Source organism: Cricetulus griseus, chromosome 3 (assembly GCF_003668045.3).
Source record: "Cricetulus griseus strain 17A/GY chromosome 3, alternate assembly CriGri-PICRH-1.0, whole genome shotgun sequence".
Classification (NCBI taxonomy): Eukaryota; Metazoa; Chordata; class Mammalia; order Rodentia; family Cricetidae; genus Cricetulus; species Cricetulus griseus.
In genome coordinates, this window is record NC_048596.1 from 171446100 (window position 1) to 171469460 (window position 23361).

General features: G+C 48.2%; 1 protein-coding gene across 1 annotated transcript in view; it reads right to left on the reverse strand.

The window, feature by feature from the left end:
* Nucleotides 1-23361, reverse strand: part of Cngb1 (cyclic nucleotide gated channel subunit beta 1) — a 59726-nt gene that overhangs the window by 4840 nt on the left and 31525 nt on the right. The window contains exons 18-32 of the mRNA XM_027406088.2: nucleotides 23057-23216; nucleotides 20671-20778; nucleotides 18961-19118; nucleotides 17191-17346; nucleotides 15876-16084; nucleotides 13733-13783; nucleotides 13500-13586; nucleotides 12547-12611; nucleotides 11456-11578; nucleotides 7956-8097; nucleotides 7166-7325; nucleotides 5702-5799; nucleotides 5534-5617; nucleotides 1924-2042; nucleotides 1267-1413 (exon numbers count right to left, since the gene is read on the reverse strand). Of these exons, the coding sequence (XP_027261889.1) occupies nucleotides 1267-1413; nucleotides 1924-2042; nucleotides 5534-5617; nucleotides 5702-5799; nucleotides 7166-7325; nucleotides 7956-8097; nucleotides 11456-11578; nucleotides 12547-12611; nucleotides 13500-13586; nucleotides 13733-13783; nucleotides 15876-16084; nucleotides 17191-17346; nucleotides 18961-19118; nucleotides 20671-20778; nucleotides 23057-23216 (1867 nt within the window). The remainder of the gene's footprint in view (nucleotides 1-1266; nucleotides 1414-1923; nucleotides 2043-5533; nucleotides 5618-5701; nucleotides 5800-7165; nucleotides 7326-7955; nucleotides 8098-11455; nucleotides 11579-12546; nucleotides 12612-13499; nucleotides 13587-13732; nucleotides 13784-15875; nucleotides 16085-17190; nucleotides 17347-18960; nucleotides 19119-20670; nucleotides 20779-23056; nucleotides 23217-23361) is intronic.

Below are 23361 nucleotides of genomic sequence, written 5' to 3' on the forward strand. Positions count from 1 at the left end.
GTTCAGATCTTCTTTCTATTTTATTTTTACTTCATTACTTTGAGAAAGGGTTTCACAACATAGCTGTTGCTGGCATGGAACTTGAAGCACAGACCTGATTGGTCTTGAACTTGCAGCAATCCTCCTGCCTCTGCCTCTGACATTAATGGCACGAGACACACACTAGATCTTGGTTTCTAAAAACCGTTGGTAAGCTGCAGCTAGATATCTCAGTGGCAAAGCACACATGTTTAGCATGGATAAAGCCCTGGGCTCCTTCCCCAAGCCTCGTGGCCCCCAAAATTCCTTCAAACATTTTCCACTAGAAGGAATTTAGTTCCTTGAAGAAATTGCCATTTCAGGGAGGGGGCAGTTGGTGTTGGAGCCCAAGGTTGGCCAGGCTGTCTTGCTGCACCTGTTTGTCCCCCATACACACAAGGGAATGTTGAATTATAATGGGACATCAAAGGGTGACAAAAATCAGCTTGATGAGTTCTCACTGGCCACACAAGAGCAACTGAAGCCTCAGAATAACTGTAATAGGTGTTTATAAAACAAAGCAATGCCTGCTGATGTAATAAACACCAGGAGGGGAGGCTCTTCCATAGCAGAGTGTGAGCCAAGGAGTGGGAGGCAGGAGGAAGCTGGACAGTGATGGCTCAGAGAGACCACTGAGGAGAGAAGAACAAAGAGCCATGGGCAGATCAGTGTCCACCAAGTGGCAATCTGGGGGAAGAAGGACATCTATGTAGTTCCAAAGAGGTCCCCACCAATCGCTTGTCAAGTACAAAGAAATAGTAACATTGTAGTCCAGAAGCCAGGTCCATGTGATTAAGGTGAACTCATCGCCTGGGAAGAACCAGACTTTTGCCCCCATATGCTGCCTTGGGGGGCATATTCACCCTGATGATTTCTGCACCAGATGCAGAGCCAAAAAAAAAACATCACCAGAAAGCACCAGACACACCTAATCGAAGGAGCATTCTAAAGCCTAGCCTGTCCATTGGCTGCAAAGAGGTCAAAGCCATTAGAGATAGACACCATAAGGAACTGTCCCAGGTCAGAGGAGACAGGAGATTCAGCACATTAATGCAGAACAGGGCCTTTGACTTGTTGCAGGAAGGAGAAGAGAGCTTCCAGACAATCTCAGCATGGATTAGAGATGAGAGTACAGTATGGTTTCTGCAGCAAATTCTCTGATGTTCACAGTGGTATTGCATAATATGAGAGAACCTGCTCCTCCCAAGCATCAAAACCTGACAAGAAAAAAAGAAAGGGGTTCTGTACCTGGCCTTCTTCCGGAGTAGCTTCTGAGATTCAGGATAATGTACCAAAATTTCATTCAAGTCCTTCTTGTCCAGAATGAAGAGGTTGGTGAACCCATGGGCCACCACATTGGCCGTGCGCCGGTTCCCGCCCCCCACAGCCAGCAAGCTGGAGTAGAAGGGAAAAGAAATGAGAGCATTTGGAGGCTGTGGCTTCGAGAGATTGTCTTAGGTTTTTGTTTATGTTGTTTTGCTTTGAGACAGGATCTCACTATGTAGCCCTGGCTGTCCTGGGATTCCCTATGTAGACCAGCTAGCCTTGAACTCTCAGAGATCCTCCTGCCTCTGCCTCCTCAGTGCTGGGATTAAAGGTGTGTGCCACCACATTTGGCATTGTTTAGGTTTTTGAAATAGAATTCTCTTTTTTTCCTTCAGGCTGATTCACTATCAGCCTCCCCAGTAACTGGGACTGTAAGTGCATGCCACCCAGTGGCTTGGGTTTTGTTCACATCTCTCAACTCTGCATTTCCCCACCCACTCCATGATACACCTCAGCGGCACCCATTCTACACATGCAGGTACTCACTGTACCAGTTTGGTATTCACTGTAGTTTCCCCTGACCCTAGCCCCCAGCCCTTGCCCAGGGTGCATTTGACCCCTTCCCCCACCACCACTGACCTTATCTCTCCAAACACTGATCCGGCTTTGAGTGTCACCAGAACGGCCTTCCCATCTGGACCACCCAGGACCTGCACCTGCCCCGCCTGGATGATATACATCTCTCGGCCAATCTCCCCCTGGAACAGAAGAGGGTTGAGCCCCACACCTCATAGCCACTGAGGCTGTCCCAGCCCTGCACCACCAGATCATGTGGTGGGGAGGGGGGCAGGTCACTTTGCTCTTGGCCTGCCCTTTCTTTTGAATGTTGGGTATGACGCTATTCTATTCTGCAGCTCCGCTGGTATTACCCTGTGGTCCACACCCCAGTGAAAAACTATGCCCGGTGCCTCAGGAGTTCAGCCAGTGCCCCAGGAGCTCAGCCAGTTGACATAGGAATGATAATAATGGTCAGGAGACCCAGAGGCCCTGGTACATCTTCCAAACTGATGCCAGTGGGCATGCTTCACACCAGTGAGCCTACTATGATAAGATTATGCTCTACCAAGATCATAATGCAAGGTCGAACCAGGCCTGGTGTCGGAGCCCAAATATTGGTATTTCGGATACAGGCCTCAGCTCAATTCCAGGAGCTCGAATCTCCCATCATCTTTTAGATATCTGCTGGTTACCACTGGATGGCTTGGCCACAGTGGAGAATTGCTTTTAGTTTGTGTAACAATAAACCTAGGCCCCTGGGTGGACCCACACCCATCATGGGGGCTGGTAGGAAGTACCTGGGGACTAGTGAGGGACTAGTGAAATGTGCCCTTGTGGAATGTCTGAGGGCTTGTGTAAGTGTGTTCTGGACTATCTTGGGGATTAAAGGAAATATCTTTTATCAGCTCTATACATGATAATAGATGTCTTATACCAGTACCCCCACTTTTGGAAAGATATTTAAGAGCATGCTTAAATAAACTGTGGTCTCCAGTATGGACTGAGAGCCCTCCTGAGATGACAAGATGTCTCTGTCTCATCCTTAACTCTGCTGGGTAGCTAGGACTTTCCTGATCCATACTCCCCCATTCAGGGTCAGACCCGGGGCCGTTCAGTTGGTTCCGATCACAGCCCCCAAAGACATCAGTCCAGAATACATGACCTCTGTAGCGTGGGACTGATACAGGCCAACCCGGGAAGGCTGGCATCTGAATCCAGACAACCTGACTCCAGGTTGCATAGCCAATGTGGTTAATCTCTGTCCCCAAACCTGAGCCCTGGCTGCTGAAATCCCAGGACCTCCCAATAGGCCCTTATTTGGCAATAAGGTTGATGCATGTGTAATTCAATTACGATGGCCTACTTGAGCAGGTTTGGCCCTCATCCAATCCAACTGGCATTCTTACAGAAAATGCAGATAGGTGAAGATAGCCAAAGAGAAGATGAACATCTTGCTACCTGAGGAAATGAGCCATTCAGTTTGATCTACTGGCCCTAGTACACAATAAATAGCCTGAATCCCAAGTTAAACCAGGGAATGAATGAATGAGGAAGGAACAACTAAGTGAACGGATGAATGGATGGCTTGTTCTGACTTCAATCAAAAACAGTAACTTGCCACACATCTTCCAATTCATGCCCTTCCAGATTCTACCTTGGTGGCCACCTGTCAATCACACCTGTTATGATTAAAAGGGGTGGCGGAAACCCCTTTACACTTTAAATTACTCCACAAATGTTCCTACACATCACTCGCAGTCATGATCTGCTGTTCCCTTCTCTTTTCAGTCTTACAAGGTATCAAAGTGTGGTGGTTCAAGTCCCAGTGTCACAGAGGATACAGCAGAGGGCGCTGCTCACACATGCTCCCCAACACCTGAGTCACCTCTCACCTGCCGCAAACTCTAAAATCACACGGAAAACAGTGTCAGCAATTGTGCCTATTTGGTTCCAAGCAGGCAAATCCTATTCAGTCTTCCCAGCCACCTCATGAAAGAGGTACTTGGATTATCTATACTTCATCCATGAGAACAGGACTCAGAGAGGTCAAGCCACCTACCCAACACAGCAAGGCTAGGAAGTGGCTCCCATACCGTACAAAGCACTCTATGGGTCCCAAACTTCCCCTGCCCCTAAGGCAACAGCTTTAAATGCTCATCCTTCTGAATCTCATTCTCTTCCCTTGGCTCAGCCATTTACTTCCAGAAGCTGCTGTCCTGCATACTGCCCAGCAGATGTGTCCAACCTGCAGCTCGCTGAGTCACTTTTGGCCAGGGATAGCTGTGCTCCAACACAAAACTGTAAACTGAACTCAGGGATGGCTCAGCAGGAAAGGCATTTGCTGTCAATCTTGATGGGCAGTTTGATCTCCAGAACCCACATGGTGGAAAGAGAGAACCAAATCCCTCAAGTGGTCCTCTGACTTCTACATGTTTGTTGTGGAATACCCACACCCCCAGCAAATAAGTAATTTTAAAGGAGGGGGGTCAGAGAGCTTAGGATTTAGGAACACTTACTCCTCTTTCAGGGGACCATATAAATAAGTAAAAATAAAATCCTTAAAGGACTTTTTTTTTAAAAAAAGCTAGACATGGCAACACACGGTTTTAATCCCACCACTCAGGAGACAGAGGCAGGAGGATTTCTTGAAGTTCAAGACCAGCCTGGTCTACATAGTGAGATCAAGACTGCCAGGGTTATAGAGAAAGACCCTGTCTCAAAAATAATAAATAATAATTTTTAAATGACAGGGGCTGGAGGCTCCCAAGTCTTATGCTATTTTCTTTTCTCTTTCTTTCTTTCTTTCTTTCTTTCTTTCTTTCTTTCTTTCTTTCTTTTTTTCCGAGACAGGGTCTCTCTGTGTAGCTTTGGAGGCTGACTTGGCACTCGTTCTGGAGACCAGGCTGGCCTCGAACTCACAGAGATCTGCCTGCCTCTGCCTCCCGAGTGCTGGGATTAAAGGTGTGCACCACCAATGCCCGACGTCTTATGCTATTTTCACCCCACACACTCACCCAGACATATTAATATCTCTGTACATAAGACCTGAAACTTGCCCACCCCATCCCGGTGACCTTGCTGCTATCCTGGACCCCTTGACAAAGAGCACAAAGGGCTTTACAATGTCAATGACCAGATTCTAGCATATGTGTTTCCTAGGTGACTCAAAGCAATGAAGACAACCTGGTGTGGGGTGGAACAGAGTGGTGGGACCCGTGGCATCAGATAGGGCATCACTTGTCCCCTTTAGGAACAACCCCTGCTCTCATTCTGACTCTTGCCGTTGTGGGAAGTGGGGTCCAGAGCTAGTCAAAGTTCTGTTTCATCCAGACATTTGAATTTTGATGTGAAATCTTCCAACTTTTAAAGGTTAGGGATTAATTCTACTTAAATAAATTCATAAAACACCTCAGGGCTGTAAACTGCCCACTTTCCTGATGGGAAGACTGAGACTGTGGTGGCAGTTTTGTGGGCTGGAGCCCCTCTACCCCTTTCCTGCAAGGAGGGCTCCTCTGTGTGAAGGGAGCGTTGGAAGCCCTTGGCAGAGCCCAGGGCACCCTCTGCAGCAGGTGTTCTCCAGTCAGGCTGCCCATGCACTCTACCTCCTCTGTGGTGAGGCTGCTGTTCTGGCCGGGCAGACCCCCTCACAGGCCCTGCAGTGACACCCCCCCCCCCCCCGTATACAGCTCACCTTCTTGCACACATAGTCATTGGGCAGGTAGACAACTGAGCGAAGACGCTTGAGCATGTCAAAGATCATCTGCCGGTCACAGCCCTGACCAGACCGAGAGGGAGGAGTCAGTTAGAAAGCAGGGGTTTTGTCCCAGATCCCCCCGTGGGAGGGCACCCGTGAGGGTACCTGGAAGAGCGCCACTTTGCTGACAATGTCGTAGTTTACATCGATGGCCAGGTCCAGTCTCATCTTGTCTGGAAGCTGCACCATCAGCTCTGACTCATCTGGGAAGGAGACCCAACAGGGGTCAGAGTTCAAGCCAGGCCTGCCCCTCACACCACATGCATCCATGCAACCACGTGAGGCCCTGCTCAGCCAACTCAGCTTCCCTGGCTACAGGGAGCCTCTCCAGAGTGTAGAGAACACCCTAACCACGCCTCCTCTCGGGGCTTGCTACAGGTGTACCTGGACACGCCCCCTAGGGCTTGGACAGGGTGATGTGAGGGAGGTTTAAGAGTGAGGGGTACCCCGGGCGTTGGTGGCACACGCCTTTAATCCCAGTACTCGGGAGGCAGAGGCAGGTGGATCTCTCTGAGCTCGAGGCCAGCCTGGTCTCCAGAGAGCGCCAGAATTGGCTCCAAAGCTACAAAGAGAAACCCTGTCTCGAAAAAAACATAAACACAAACAAACAAAAGAGTGGGAGCACGCACATGGGAGCCCCTTCTTTCCTTTCATCATTGGCTTGTTCTACTTACCTGGTTCCCTGCCGGCTGGCTAGGTTGCTCTGTAAGGCATCTCCCTAGTAAATTCCCTGCTAGTAAATACCCTGATATCTTTACTTGACTCCGTATTGGTAATTCACTCTTTACCAGAGTCTCAGAGTTCCCCTGTCAGGAACACCATCTCCTCCCTTCCAAACTCCTACTCATCCTTCAAAACTAAGGACACTAAGGACTAATGCCACTTCCTCCAGGATGCCTGACTTTGATGCCCCTACCCAGCTTTTGTATCAGTGGTCCCTATTCTGTAGCAATTGCCACCACCACTTTGATTTTTTCACATCGTGTGTGTGTGTGTGTGTGTGTGTGTGTGTGTGTGTGTGTGTGTGCGCGCGTGCGCGCGCGCGCGCGCGCGCGCGCCATAATACACACGTAGAGGTGAGAGGACAACTTGTCAAAGTCAGTTCTCTCCATTTGAGTCCTAGGGACAGAGCTGGAGCCATCACACTTGGCAGCAAGCCCCTCCACCAGCTGAGTCATCTCATTGGTCCACCTACCATTTTATTCATTTGGAGACAAGGTCTAGCTATGTAGTCTACCTGAGACTCAAACTTAAAGCAGCCCTCCTAAGTGCTGGGATCCCATGCCTGAGCTGCCATGCCTGGCTGCATCCTTGGTTGCAATTGCTTCCGCCTTGGATGGAGCTACACCTTAAGGTAGATGAAGCAAGAGGAGAGTGACTGTCCAGAGGACAAGCTCTTTAGGTGTTCCAGGGTCTTCAGGTCGAGAGGTCCCTCTAATATCAACAATAGGGGTGCAACCAAGAGAGACCCCTCAGACCACAGAGGACCAGGGAAGAGTTGGTCAATCTGGGGATCAGGTGAAAGTTGGTTGGGGGAGGTGGGGGGTATGGGGGGTTGGCCAGTCTTACCCAGCATGCCTTGTGAATGCCAGGTATACTCATACCAGGTCTTGACACGGTTCTGCACAGACCTGGGGATCTTGTAGAAGTTCATGTACTTCACTGTACTGTCCATGCAGCTGCGGTAGTAGGTCTGTCCTGCTGTGGCAGCCCCCACCACATCTCTCATCTAGAGCAGGACAGCAGTAAGGAGAGGTCAAGGAAGTGTTGGGCCCAGGCTGGGTAGGACACAGGTTTGGTTATGTAGCAGTACACAGATCAGGGACCTGTGCTGGTGGGTAAGTAGGGGAGAAAAACATAGATGGCCACACATAAAGCGTGGACACTGGAAGCAAGAAGCAAGGCTGCAGACCTCTCTGGCCATCTCAGGTCCCTCGGGGTGTGTTAGGGAGTCCCATTGGAATAGGCTAATTCTAGTGTACAGACACTCTCCCCAGGGAGGAACACTGAGCCTTCCGAGTTTTCTTTGAGGACTCAATTTGTTTCCTCGTGTCCTGACTAGAACACACATTACTCATCACATCAAAGACGCCAAAGGGTTTTCTTACAGGGCACAGCCCAAGTCCCCAGCCTTTAAAAAAGCCATGTAACCACCAGGCTTACCATGCTCCCAAAGGACTAACATTCAAACAGGAAGATCTCAGGCAGTCCTGGGACACAGACATCCTCCTGTTCCAAATGCCATGGGCTCCTGGTTCAGCCTGTATATCCCCTGCACTCTATCCCAAAGCTACAACACACAGGGAAGTTTCTATTTGGGCAGGGGAGTCACAGGCAGGTGGGTGTGTGACTCAGTTACCTGTCCAATCATCACAGAGAAAGCGAAGACACCTGTAAAATAATTCAGCAGCTGGAAGACAATTTCAAAGAGTGTCTGGGGGTCGGGCAGCCCTCCAATGGTGATGAGAGTTTTCACAGCCCAGTAGTAGCATCGGATGTAACTAGTAAGAGTTGAGAAGAGGAACCTTGGTCAGTAGAGGAACTGCTGACCTTGTGGTCTTGGTTCAGACACCCAGAGGGACCCCACATAGCCACAGATGCAAGAAATGGCTCCACTTCCACTAGCACTCTCAAATGCTACCAGGTGTGGCTGAGGCTTTGTCCCAGCAATGTGAAAACATGTCGTCACCTTGAGACATGGATATGGAACTGAGGTTCCAGCAGACACCTGGCCGCAGTGCCAGGCTGACACCTCCTTGAAGTTAGCAAAGGGAAGGCCAGCAGGGCCAAGGAGGTTTCCAGAAGACAGCAAGGAAGAGCTGGCAGGAAGACAGACTGGACCTGGTGACGGGGCTCCCTCAGTTTCCAGTATTTTTCTTTGCTCTCACAGAAAGTAAGAAAGAAAACAAAACCAGGAGATACTGGGGGCCCTCACATCTGAAGGGCTTGCTCCTGTAGACCCAACCAGCTACAAATGGGAAACACTTGGTGGAAAAATGTATCTAACTGGGTTCAGTCCCCACTAGGGAGTGTGTGTACACACACACACACACACACACACACACACACACACACACACACAGACCCCAACTGTAAAATTGTAAAAAAAATTTTAAAATTATGACACGTCATAATTGTAATTTTGCTAGTTATTAATCATAATGTAAATAATATGCAGGATATCTCATATGTGAACCCTGTGAAAGGTCGTTCAACCCCTAAAGGGGTCAGGACCGATAGGTTGAGAACCACTGCCCTATAGCCACTTTCTAACGTGGACCAACTTTCACTCCCTGCAGCTGGCCTCCTCCATAAAATGGACGCAATAGAGGAGCATTTGTTCCCAGGCAACTGTGAGGATGAAGAGAGCTGTTAAAAGAATGACCAGGCCCTGTCAAGACCTGCGCAGTGTTGTGCCTGCCAGCACCTGTTGTGGGGAACAAAGCAGAGTGGCCATGTCTTCCAGATGCTTCCTACTTAGTGGGAACAAGCACCAAAGCACCAATGCACACCTATGCTGAGAGGGAGCCCAGGCGGCTGGAGTTGTGGCAGGGTGAGTGTTTGTTTGTGCGTGTGTGCGCAAGCGTGTGCCTCAGACTACCTGGGAGATCGTAGGCAGGGCTCCTAGTCGCCAGTTGCCTGGACGTTTGATGACATCAGACCTATCTGCCCTGACAACAAATGCCATACCAGTACTGGTCACAAGAGGGCGCATGAAGCAACTTAGGCAGAACTGAGTGCCATCCCCTCATACCCCCCCACACACCCCTATTGCTTCCCTATCAACCATCGAGCCAACCCAACTGTTGGGGAAGCTAAGTGTTCACGCAACTAGGTAGTGAACCACAGAGGGTCTAAGAGTGGTGTCCTTAAAGCCCCTGCTTTTCCCTAAATGTTTCTAATTGGAGTATCTCCCACAGACATGGCACATATTGGGACGTCCTGCAGTGGGTCCCAGGTGGGCACTGCAGGCTGGGACAGAGCACAGTAGACTGACATAGGTGGGAACTGGTTTTCCAAGGTTCCTACTCCGGCACACAGAATCCCAGGAAGTGGTTATAGTTAGTGTTTGTGCTATAGAACTTGAAGAATTTTCCATTACTGCGTTTTGTATCCAGGGTCCCTGGAGGACTCCCCTGGGAAAGAAAGTGTCAGCAAGCAGGCCTAGCCCCCCAACCCCAAACCCAGCCCAGGTCCTTGGGAAGATGGTTCCAGAAATCTACTGATCTCTCCTTCCTGCTCTTTCCTTCCAGGTCTGCCAGTCTGGCCTGCTGCTGAGAAGGGGGTTCTTAGATTCCAGGGCCCAGACTCCTTTGAGAATTGAAGGAAAGCCAGAAAACTACTCAGAACAGCTGATATATTCTCAGAAATTAGCTTCTGTTTCCAGGCTGGGGCTGTTAGAACCCTTCACTGGCATGCCGACTTTCACAGCCGGGGCAGGCACTGACCCGGCATCCGGGCGCCAGCCAGACACTCAACACTCATTGTTTTTGTTTTGTTGTTATTTCTTGTCACAAGACTCCTAGGTAGCATCCAAGCACTCAGGAAGCTAGCAGGGATAGAAAATTCAACACCAACTTGGGCTACAGAGTGAATTGAAGGCCAGCCTGGGCAATATAGAGAGACGGTCTTAAAAACATTTAGTTTATTTTCCATAGAGAAGGCCTTGGGCTCTATCCCTAGAACTTAAAATATATGTATCTCATAAGGAAGACATGAAGCTGGAGGCCAGAGATTCACATACAATCATGTGCTGTGGGTGCCAGACGCACACAGGATTTGAAAGGTATAGAGGAAGCAGGCCAACCACCTGTCACTCATGCTTAACATAGCAATTGCATGTAGTAGGGATAATTTTGTCATTGGGACTAATCAAATATATTACTAAAATTAATTTCACCTCCTTTTATGTTTACAATGTGGCTATTGAAACATTTCAAGTTGTATATATGAGTCACATTGCATTGCAATATTGCATAAATGGATAGCCTTGCTTTAGGCAGTAGGGAACCAGCTATGGTTTGTTGTTTGCTGGCCACTGTATTGGATACACATATATGCATGATGCCATATGCAATTATTTTGCTAATTCTGACTCTAAGAGAAAAACCAGGAACACATGCTCCTGTGACATTTCTTCAGTTCTAAGATGCAGTAATGGCATAGCACACCAATGAGGCAACTCAGGTTTTTTTGTTTTCGCTTTTGGTTTTTTTTTTTTGTTATTTTTTTGTTTTTTGTTGTTTTTTTGAGGTACTGGAGTTTGAGCCCAAGGCCCTATGCATGTTAAGCAAGATCTCTCCCACTGAGCTGAATCTTAAACCCAAATCCAACCTTTTGTACAAAAATAAGTATCATGTTAAACATGCACATGGATTATCCTTATGCCTCAAATTTAGAAATGCTAAAATTTGAAAAAGTAGGTCACCCACAGGGAGGTAAAATAACACAATATCACATAGATGTTCTGAAACTATGCTGCTTCTGCCAGCGATCCTTCCATTGGTCCCAAGGGGCATTTCCATTCTTTCTATATGACGAATGACGTTATGGGGAACAGCTTTATCCAGGAGTCCTTGTCCCCGGCCCTGAATATTTTCTCACACTAACATCTGTGTGGTATACTTGCCAACCTATTGGCCTTGGGGATGCTGAGAAGATCTTAGCACATCTCATGCCCAGACCCTCTCCTGGCACTTGCAAATCCCAGGAGACCTTCGCTTAGGTACATGGATGGGAAAGGAAAACTTGGCGCTAGAACCTTGGCTGTGACTGACTCCTCAGGAGCAAGGTTGTCTTGGCAACACAATGGTTGTAACTGTAGAGGATCATATGATGCCCCAGGGAAGCCTGGCTCACCTGTTCCCCACGCCATCGTAAACCCAGTGAGTGGAACCGATACCCTGGAAGGCCGATGCCCAGTAGTAAAGGCAGGAGTTGAGATGCAAGCTGTACAGCAGGTAGGCAGTGGTCCTGATGACCCTGAAGAGGGAGAGAGTGTGACACAGCCAGGGAGGTGACACCTTGCCCCAGAGGCAGCGCTTCAGAGAAAGAACTAGATCTCAGCTCCCCGAGGCCCACCTCATAGGTTTCCCTGCTGGAACCACACAGCCCTGCCCAGTCACCCAGTCAGATACCCAGTCTTACTCTCCTCTCTCTGCTGGATCCCTTTAATTCTAAGGTATAGTTAACTGCATGACACACCACTTAGTCAATTCAGGTTTTTCTTTGTGAAAAGGGCTGGAATTGAACCGGGGCTCTTGACTGGAGCCTGGTCAAACTGCAGGGCCGAACTCAGCCCAGCTGTGGCAGAGAAATCTATACAGATGAATGCTGGGAAAGCTGAGAGGTCAAAGGGGAAATGTGGTCTGAGGAGGAGCAGGGAGGAGACAGGTGTGTGCAGAGAAATGGAAATGAAATGGCGAGGAGCTATGTGTCCTTGATGTAGGAACAAGGATCCTTGCTCCCCAAGTATGGCCTAGGTGGTCCTGGGCCTACCTTGAACATCTGTGTTGCATCCACTGTGTTCTTACAAATGGTCCCTATATTAGAGCTAGGGTGGGGCTTCAGTTCCCTAGACTGACACAGAAACACTGATTTGTCACTTGAGTCAACCTGTGAGTGTCCCTTGTCACAGTGTGTGTGTGGGGGGGGTGTAAATAAGACATCACTGGATCTTATAAAACAAACAAACAGATCAAATATTCCTCTAGAGAAGAGGTTGAGTCAAGAAGAGGCCTGGCTTCTAGAGGCCATGAGGCCTGGAGCAGGGAGAGTGGCTAAGGGGTATGGTGTGTGTGTGTGTGTGTGTGTGTGTGTGTGTGTGTGTGTGTGTCTGTGTGTGTGTGTCTCTGTGTGTGTCTCTGTGTGTGTGTGTGTCTGTGTCTGTGTGTGTGTGTGTGTACTCCCTGACATACATATGTCCACCTGTGTGCATGGGGAACTCTCACCTGTAAACGTAGGCTTTGCTGAGGATGGCTTCCAATCGGTTATTAAACTCGAAGAAGGCCATGTACTAGGAGGGAGAGGAAGGTTGTCAGAGTTGTCTTGTGCCTTCTGGGGACATGGCACACTGTTCTTGCCTCCCACCCTACCCGATGGCTACCAGGTAACCTTCCTTGCACTCTTCCTCTAGGTAACCAGTGTCATTATGGTTCCCTCTGTTAGTAATTGTTCCCATTTACTGTCTTTGGAAAAGAACAGCAATATCATGTCAAGGGGATAGTAAATTTAATTGGTTGGCTAGAAAAGTCCATATAGGGGATCCGGAGTGCTCTGAGTAGCCATTGATCCTGACCACATTCACATGACAGATCTCCACCCTGCATCAAGCAGATCCTCCCAGGACTCTAGGTCCAGCCCGTGAGTGTCAGGAAAAAAAAAAAAAAAGACACTGAGTACTTATAAAGTGGGTGCTGTGCATTCAAATCTGTCCTTGGCACAGCCTTACTCCTGTTACCTTGGGCAAGTCACCCAGCCCTTCCAAGGGCCAAGTTCCCATCTTTTGAATGAAGTCCATTATAAAGCAGAAGACCTTTCTTGGAGAAGCTCTGTAGGGATGGAGTTGGAGCTAGATTGCCTACATTCAAATCCAGACTCTACTCCTGCCTTGCTTTGTGACACTGGCAAGTTCCTTAGCCTCTCTGTGCCCCTTTCCTTAAAATGGTAAGAACAGTATTTAAGGAATGGAATTGAAGGGCTAGAATTAGTAAAGTCTCTGGATCAGAGATGAACAAGAGCATCTACAAATCACCAGCAATTATAACAAATTAATACTAAGACATGCTTGGGGGGCATTCACCTCTCCAGGGTCTCCTCTTGGGGACACCTTCCCTTCCCCAAGTGGCAGTGCCTATGCCAAGCCAGGAGGAGCTGAAGGCCCCGGGGGACCTGCCAATCTTACCTTCAAGCAGCGGGGCAGGCGAAGGAGGGGGTTCACTCCGAGTTTTAAGTAGAGAAAGTCCAAGGGCAGGAGGCAGATCAGGTCCATCTGAAATCCCAATGGGGCACCGTAGGAGATAAGGCACAAAACCTTGGGGGTAGGGGGGCTAAGGGGCATGTCTCTATCTGCCAGAGAGAAGGGTCAGAATGCTCAGGACAGCCTCAGATGAGAGGGTACCCCACCCCAGTACAAACCTTAAACCGGCGAGACTTCAGATAGTTATTACGCATCTCCTTTTTGTCTGTCTGGAAGAAGGAGACACAGTGATGGGGAAATGGTGTTAGATTAAGTTCTGACCAGAGAGAGCCAGGATGCCATCATAGGGGTGTGCAGTGAATTGCCGGGAAAGACTTGTGGTTTCGGGTTGGTGACTAGCCATGGGAACAAGCCACACTGGAGTCACCAGCTAGCCTCCATGGATGGAGGGAAGTGGGAGCTTGGAGCCTATTCTCTCAGCTCCTCCCAGGACTACTAGCCACTTGATTTGTAAGGAGATGGCAACTTCTCTGAGGGGGCTAAGGAAGAAGGTTGGCCAAAGATTCCTTGCTTGTTACCAGCTCTTTCATTTCCGGCATATGCTGTCTAGCGTGTTACAGTCTCCTTACCCATTTTGGGTTCACATTGCACTTTAATTCATGGTGCCTGTTGTTACAACATTTGCAGCCCGTGAAACAGTGGCTGGCCTAGCATCACTTGCAACGAATATGGTACAATGTCCAAAACCTTAACTTTTATAATGTTACATTTTATTTTACCAATTATTATACTAAACCTTTAACATGGCACTCAACAACCTCTCACAGCTTAATAAATAGCTTCATAATACTATCAATTTTCTTTTTTTCTTTACTGAATGATTTTTTTACTAAAAGATTACATTTTCTTCAGGTAATTGTGTGTCTATGTCTGTGTCTGTGTCTGTGTCTGTGTCTGTGTCTGTGTCTGTGTCTGTGTCTGTGTCTGTGTCTGTGTCTGTGTCTGTGTGTGCACAGGTCCCCACAGAGGCCAGAAGAGGGCATTGGATCCCTGTAGCCAATGTAGGTCCTCTAGAAGAGCAGGAAGTGTTCATAACTGCTGAGCCATCTCTCCAGAGACCTTGACTCATCTTGTTTTGAGACAGGGTCTCTCTTTGTAGACCAGGCTGGTCTAGAATTTACAAAGATCCTCCCTACCTCTGCCTCCTGTGTGCTGGGATTGAAGGTGTGTGCCACCATGCCTGGCTCCCTCTTAATTCTTATCAATATAATGGAAGTGGCTAAAACCTTTCTCTAATATTTCTGACTCCTTATCTATATGTTAACTGCCTGACTTCTTCCATTGATTCTTAGAGCCAGTCACCATCCCTTATCAAAGGAAAGTTTGATTCAGAAGAGGCCACTTAAAAGCTGTTTGAGAAGAAAGACCTCACCTTTGCTGTAGTGTGGAATTTTTTTTTTAACTTTGCAATAGTGAAGATGGTCTCCTAGAGCCTCAGGAAGCTAGTCAAGCACTACTGAGCTACACACCCAGGGCTACACACCCAGGCCTCAGTGTGGGATTTTAGAAAACGACTTGCTCACCGAACTGGGAACTGGGATGCCTTCTTTTCTTTCTCCTATCCCTTCCCCCAACCCCTGGTCCCTATGTTTTTAAGATGGTCTTGCTGGGGTAGCAGTGGCACACACCTTTAATCTCAATACTCAAGGAGACAGAGGCAGTAAGTTTGAAGCCAGCCTGGTCTACAGAGTGAGTTCCAGGACAGCCAGAGTTACACAGACAAACCCTGTCTTGAAAAACAAAAACAAACAAAAAAGACAGGTTTTCACCACAAAGCCTGGTCTAGCTTTGAACTCAGCTCCACCTGCCTTGGCCTCCTGAGTGCTAGGATTACAGGCGTGTGTCACACCACCAGGGCCACAGTTAAGGCTTTAGTTTCCTCACAGTAAGGGGCTGGCTCAGGCTGTTCCATACAGCAGATCAGCCCCATGCCCTTTGCAGGAGGCACTAGCTCCCTGAGCCCTGCACACTGCGTGCACCGTCTAATTCTCACAGCAATACTTGCATCATTTGGGGAGCTGCTACCACCCTATTCCCAGATGAGGACACTGAAGCTCAGACAGGGCTGTTCTCTGGACCACTTCTTTAACTCTCAGACGGTCTGGGAACCAATTCACCATGGAATGGTATCTAATATGTATAATCTGAACACATGAAAGAGGCAGGGAAAAAAAACCCAACATGAACAGCTGCTCCCAGGATTTCCTTGTTCATTCATTCATTCATTCATTCAGGTCAGTCCCCTGAAGGCCCTGGCTAGAAGGTCTGTCCTGTCACCCCCTCCACCTGCCTGTGACTCACAATGATGTCCCCGCCTTTGACAAACTGCAGGCGCATCTGGAACACGGTGATGTCCAGGAGGTAGATGAAGTCACACAGGTAATCCATCAGCAGCCAGAAGTGGATGTTGTCTGGCTGCTGGTACGGGAAGGCCCATCGCACAGGAATCAGCCAGCAGTTCCAGTTCCAGGCCAGCACCACAAAGAACAGCCACAAGATGTACATGAGGTCTGTGGGGGAACAGGGATGGGCTTGAAGGCCAGCACGAGAGGACCTCTCACCTGGGCAATGGCATGTGGACTTCATCCCATGGGAGATAGACAAACAGATGGGCAGACAGGTGGACTAGTGGATGAATGTATAGGTAGCCATGGAGGTCACTGATAGGTCCTAAAAGATCAGAGTCTTATGATGGGGGGCATGGTGGCGTTATTGGATAACAGATGGCTCATTGGAAAGCCCTCCTGCTTTCCATATTTAATTTTTTATTATATTCATTTATTTATGGGGGGTGGAAGGATCTTATAGACATTTTGGAGGTCGGGGGTCAACTCTCAGGAATTAGTTCTTTCCTTTCACCATGTGGCTCCTGGGGATGGAACTTAAGGTTGTCAGGCCTGGCTGGCAACTACCTCACCAGCCCATGAACAGGTTTTGACAATAAATTTTTCATCTTAGGAAATCCAGAGCAGTAAATGACATGCAGAAAATGAATGGATGGATGGACACACAGGTGGGTGGATACACGGACAGATGAGGGATCACTTGGTATCTTAGAAACCCAGTAGACAACAGGGTTGGGGTCCTGCCCTTGAGTGATTCCCTGTTTAACTTTAAAGAAATTCCTCTCTGGTACCTGCCTTGGTCTTTTCAAGGTCACAGGAAGTCACCAGCTGAGAAGGCAAGGGGCTCCAGTGTGAACTGTGAAGTATGGTACACACATGGAGGGTGCTGGGCTGGAGGACTATGGAATAGACTTACAGAGGATCTCAGGAATTCATTTCTGACTATGGGGAACTCCACCCTGCCCCTGCTCAGAGCAGGGGCTTCAGAAAGGAGCACACATGGCCAGGTTAAAAAAGAAGACTTGGCCATGGTCAAGGCGAGGAGTCTAACTAGCTGTATTTCAGGTCCTTCTCTGTGCCTCAGCTTCTCCATCTATAAAATGGGTGTGGCCTTTGTCCCTAGCCCCGGGGTCTTGTGCTACAGAGTCAGGCAAGGGCATGTGGAATCGTTTGTGGAAAGTGTGAGGAATCATGAACCAAGGATGTCCATGTCGTTGGGCCCTGCCTCCCTTCTCATATTGTATGTGGGGATCTCCTCCAAGAGGACTCACTGGTCAGTGGGTCGATGCTCTGGGGGAACCGGTACATCTTCCAGGGCCTGCGCTTGAACTTGCAGCAGAGCATGTCGCAGTAGTGTTCCTCCTCTGCTGCCTCTGCCTCTGCAGGCTTCTGGCCTGGGGCTGGCTCTGGAGCCTTCTTGGCTGGGGCTGTGGGATGACATCAGTGACAATCTGACCCAGCCCTGAGGCTTTGTAGAGAATGTAGGGAAAAGTGTCCCATTCACGGATCTGGGACAGCAGGGTCTCCACACTTCTAACACACAACTTGCTCATAAACACTGAATGCAGAAGCCAATATGCTCCTCAGGAGCGAACTCCACGGCCCTCTCTTCCACAACAGTCTGGCAGCTCTTCCTAGATGTCTACCCAGCCAGGAGGTGCTCCTCAAGACTCAAGAGCACACTTCATATCTCTCTCTCTCTCTCTCTCTCTCTCTCTCTCTCTCTCTCTCTCTCTCTCTCTCTGTGTGTGTGTGTGTGTGTGTGTGTGTGTGTGTGTGTATACACATCTGTCTGTCTGTGTCTGTGTGTCAGTGGACCCCTTGCTCTTTTGATGCCCATGCCCCCATCTTCCTTACTCAGAATGCTGAAGGGGTCAGTCAACTTGGGGACATGTTGATTCAGACTCAGCCGCATTACCTGGCTAGGATTCAGCCTTCCATGGGTCTGTGATACTGTGCCTTGGCTCTTAGGGGTCCAACACAGCTGTGTTTCTAGTGTTAGGGGTGTGTGAAGTCAGTTTCTGATAACCTGTCTTGGGCATTTGAGTCCCAGTGCACAACCCTTGTCAGAAAAACCTATAAAATATCCCTGGCAAAAAGCTTGTTCATTGGGCTGGGTATAGTGGCACACACCTTTAATTCCAGTACTTGGGAGGCAGATGCAGCTGAATCTCAGTGAGTTCAAGACCAGCCTGGTCTACAAAGTGAGTTACAGACCAGCCAGGACTACACAGTGAGACTATTTAAAAAAGAAAAAGAAAAGAAAACATGTTCGAGTTTGTTCTTGTTCATTTTCTTTCTCTGTCTTTGTTTCTGTTTCTGATAGTAGCTCCCTATGTAGTCCAGGCTTGTCCCAAACTTGTGATCCTCCAGCCTCAGACTCCCAAGCACTAGGGATGCCAGGCATTTATCACTTTGTCAGATGGCTCCTTAAAGGAAGGAGATGTTAGCCCAGCACACTGGTTCACACTTATAATTCCAGCATGTGGGAAGATTGCCATGAGTTCCAAGCCAACCTGGGGCTACTGGGTGAGTTACAGACCAACTGGGGCTATAGAATGAGATCTTTTCTCAAAAAAGAAAAAAGAATTATTCAGGTGGCCCAGAAAGACATGAATGCCTCTGAATATAAAGACTGCCTGATGCCGAGCGGTGGTGGCAGAAGTCTTTATTCCCTGCACTCAGGAGGCAGAGGCAGGAGAATCTCTGAGTTTAAGGCCAGCCTGGGCGAGACAGACAGACAGAGAGAGAGAGAGAGAGAGAGAGAGAGAGAGAGAGAGAGAGAGAGAGAGACTCTGCCCCTCTGGGAGAAGGAAGCAGAAGAGTCTATAAACCACTAGCTGTGGGAAGGTCAAGTTCACCTTTGACCTTCTTCCTTTCCCGGGTACACATCTAAGGCCCAAATCCAGAGTTTGGTGGTCTGGGCTTTTCTCATACACCCCAACCATTTTCCTTTGCCACACTCCCCAGTAGTAGGTGATGGGGTTCTTTGGGCACCACACCCTCCTTGACCACCTGTGGCCACCTCTACTCCCACTCACAGGGCTTGGGGCTCTCCTCATCGGAAGTGACATCAGGGTCAATGAGCTTCTCCTTCACCTTCTCGGTCCGTTCCTTAAACAGCTTCACCAGCTCCTGGAGCCGGTCATTGATGATGGCACTGTTCTGGCTGGCTGTGGAGGCTGCACGGTCCTGGCCACTGTGGGAACACCGCCGAGGATAAACACCAAACAGGAAGGGTTGCCAGGACCCCAGGCCTATGCTGAGTAATGTTTATGCCTCCACTTCTAGCAAAGTCCAAGGGAGGCTAATTAAACCCAATTTTTTTCTGACAATGTCAGACCCACTCCACTCTCTTAGCTTCTGGAAGAGCTGAGATTATAACCCTGTGGCACCATGTATGGCTGAAGTTTTCTCTTTCTAGTCTTATCCAGAACATCTTATACATGGAGATACCAGAGTCACTGCCTAAATGACAAGGATACTTGGGTCCCTAAATGATTTCATAAAATACAGCCTTCCACTGACCTGAAAAACACAAGTAGTGCAGTGACTATAACATATGAAACATCTGGTCTTTTAAGTTCCTGAACCATCAGGGCCTGTTTATTACAGCAGCTTAACCTACATAACTAATACGTGGGTCTCTATATTGACCTCCTTATACAATCCCAAGGGTAATTTTTATTGTTTCTGATTCCTGCCATATTTTTCTTTTAAATCTTAACTGTGTCCCTGCTCTGCTACATAAAATACAATTTCAAGGTATTAAAATGTCAGCTGAACTGTGTAAGATCTGGAGATTCCCTGAGTCTATCTTTTCTGAATTTTCCACAACTCTGGTAAGTACAAAGTGAATAAAATTATGGAGAGAGAACCACAAGGATGACTCCACAGATAAAGTGCTTGCATAGGCCTGAGGACCTGAGTTCATCCCCAACCCAACAAAAAGTCAAAGAGAACTGACTCCATGAAGACGTCCTCTGACTTACATGTCTACCATGGCACGCATGTATGTATTCCTGACATCAATACACACTTACAATAACAACAAATAAATACATTTTAAAACAAATAAATATAATTATGGGCGGAAAAAGGACAGAAGGAAGGAGGCAGGCCTACCTCAAGTTTCTTGTAGTCAATACAGGGGTCATGCCTGGAGAGCATGTTAGAGTAGCTAGGCCAATGTTCTGGGCTGGACACTTAACATCAAACAGGGTTACCGAAAACCTTCAGGAAGGTACTTTATCATAACCCAGTCCTGGGGACAGTTAGATGCAGGGACTTGGCTTCCAATTCTGCTATCATGGCCTCCAGCCATGTCCTACATACCAGCTATCGAAGTCACCAGAATGCTATGGAAATGCAAGTTTTGGGACCTCTGTCCAGAGCTGTGTGGAGCCTGGGATCAGATTTAACAAGCTCCAGGTAGGGACCTATGGTCTTCTTCCTCCTATTGACTTATTTGGAGTTCAGTGCCAAGATCTATGGTGGTTATGGGCTTCTGCCTAGGTACTACTTCCTCTCTGATCATTGCAGGAATGAACACATCTTACCTTGAGTCCAAGTCCACCCTTGGGCCAACCAGGAAAGTTCTGGGCAGGAGAGCTGTTCCCACCTTACCACTCCAAAACATGAAGTTCACCTTGTGTGGGGTTCTACAAGCACCCCAGATTCGGCTTCTTTCTTTGTCTGCTCATCCCAAACCAACCTTGAAGTCTCTGAGACTCAGGAGTGGCTCCACTTACTCAGCCTCATGTGGGGTGGTAGGGTCTGACCAGGCCACCACTGGGGACTCTGCTGGTGACAGTGCCTTGAGCTCTTCAGCTTCGTCATCCTGAGAAGGTAGCTTCTTCCTGTAAAGACCCAGACAGGTATGGGACCTTCAGAGAAGGCCGCCTAAGGCTGTTCTTGGGAGGAAAGAAGGCCTGATCTCAGGACCCCAGTGTTTGCACACCTCTCAGGGGCCTAGCCCAAAGTGAACAGCATGGACTTAGTATCAGGCAAACTTGGAATTTGACCTGGGCACAGTACTTAAACAATAAAGTGCCTCCATCTTTTCTTCTATAAGTGGCAGTGAATCTACCTAGTAAAATAGAGGTGCTTGTCCCTCAACTAAGTCTCTGCCTAAGTGTCCTTCTATCATTCTGCCTCCTGTTTCTGATCTGAAGTTTCCCCAACCCCACCCTCACATTGTACCACCCTTCAGCTGTGAGACAAAGCCATGGAGTCCAGTCTTCAGCTCACAGTGTGACCTTGAACAAATTTTCTCCTTCTTAACTCTAGGCCCCTAACTACAGAATGAAGCCTAAGTTATCTGGGGTGGGGGGTGGGGCTGTCATTCAGGAACACCACAGGTTGTTGCATTTGGAGCCACTAGTATCTTGTCTGATTAGATATGAAGGTCCACAGGTCAGAGGCTGGGTGGTATGAGCTGTGGACAGGGGGGTCCTTGGCACTATTCTCTGGATGTTCCTACCCTTGTCCTCAAGAGTGGGGATGGGTTGTTTTATGGAGGAATCCCAAACCCTGGGAAAGACAGACATTTCTTAACACTACCAAGAAAGCTATCCCCAGCTTCAGTGAAAGATTTGCTTAGGGTGGAGTAGAGTAAGTAAACACAGAAACACAAAGATGGTACCTGGAGGATGCAGGTCAGACCAAGAGCTGGAAATGATTTTCTGTGTGTCTATGTACCTCTGGTGTGCCTGTCTGGTGTGTGTGTGTGTGTGTGTGTGTGTGTGTGTGTGTGTGTGTTTGTGTTTCTCTCTCATTTTCTTTTTCATTTCTTTTTAAACAGGGTCCTGACAGGTGGCCTGTGCTGTTTCCAAACTTGTGACCCTCCTGCCTTAGCCTCCAGAGTACTGCAATTAGATGCATGTACTATCGACACACAGTTTAGAAACAAACATTTTATGAGATAATGAATGCAGAAAAGAAGAATGGCCACTTCCTAAAGACTCTCAGCATATAAACACAAGATGCACAATGCTAACACGGAACCAAGAGTCTAGGACAAAGATAGGTGTGCTAGCACATGAAGGCAATGCATTAGCTTGTCAAGTGAAGGTCAGAACAGTAAGGAACAAGATGATGAGGGCTTAGGACCTAAACTCTAGTGTACTCCAAATGAGAATGACAGGGTAATGCATGCGGATGGGTCCACATAGAAAGGACCTTTGGAACACAAAAAATAAAAGAAGTCAGGATAGGTGGTAGCACAGAGGCAGGCAGATTTTTGTGAGTTCAAGTCCAGTCTGGTCTGTAGAGCTAGTTCCAGGACAGCCAGGGCTACACAGAGAAGCCCTGTCTCAAAACAAAACAAAACAAAACAAACAAAAAACCAAAGAGAGAGAGAGAGAGAGAGAGAGAGAGAGAGAGAGAAGGAGAAAAAGGAAAGAGAAGAAAAAAGGAAAGAAGAGTGTTGGGACAGAATGTGGCTACAGAGTTTGCCCAGCTGTGAGGATTCAGTGTGCTGAACTCAGTGGCGGCACTATGATCAGCTAGGGGCACACATCAGGGTCTAGCTGTGGTCTTTAACTGTGACACTGTGATAACACAGTGAAGTTGTTTAGTTCAAAAAGGAAGCCTCTGGGTGCTGGTGCAAAACTGGATAGCTAAGTTCAATCCCCAGAATCTCTTAAAGGTAGATGGAGAGAATCAATGCCACAAAGTTGTCTTCTGACCCCCGAATATATGCCATGGCACATGCATACACTAAATAAACAGATTAATAAAACCATATTTTTAAATTGTTAAGAGATGCTGGGAGTGTGAGCTTTTGACTAGTATGTAGAGTCCTGAACTAGAAAAAAATGAGAAAAAAATAAAGAAGACCTAGCACTCTGGCAATTTATAGTCATGTGTGCTCTTTAGGAAGCAATACTCTGCCAAATTGCAAAATAAAACAAAAGAGGCAGCTGGAATTAGCTGTCACATTTAGTGTGTGTATAAACACGGGCATTTCTGCATAGCATCCCTCTGTCCTGCAGTGGAGGGTATCTGGGCTAGGACTCTGAGAATACATCTCAGGATCACCAGCGGAGGAGATCTCAGTCCTCTGCTTCCCATCATCTGTCAGATGGGCTAGTGGCATTGTGAGGACAAAAGCCCAAGCAAACCATCATGGCTAACCTGTGGGCTGCTGCAGCAGAGCCAGGGACCCTGAGGGTGTCAGATTTTGAAGGAGACGGTGGTCTCTCCGGTGAAGGAAGCTTCTCCTCTGGGATGAGGGGGCGACTGTCAGCATCTGTGTCTTCTACCTGGAGCTCTGGATGCTCTTTCGTGGCTGGTACTGGGAAGAGATAGGAGGGGATAGTCAGGGAGAGAAGCCAGGTTCTGGGGCTGTGTTTGGAGGGTCTCTGGTGGCTTTGCCTCACCACTGCAGTCCCCAGCCAAGCTCCATGCAACTTGAGGCCCTCTGCATGTCACTACCACCC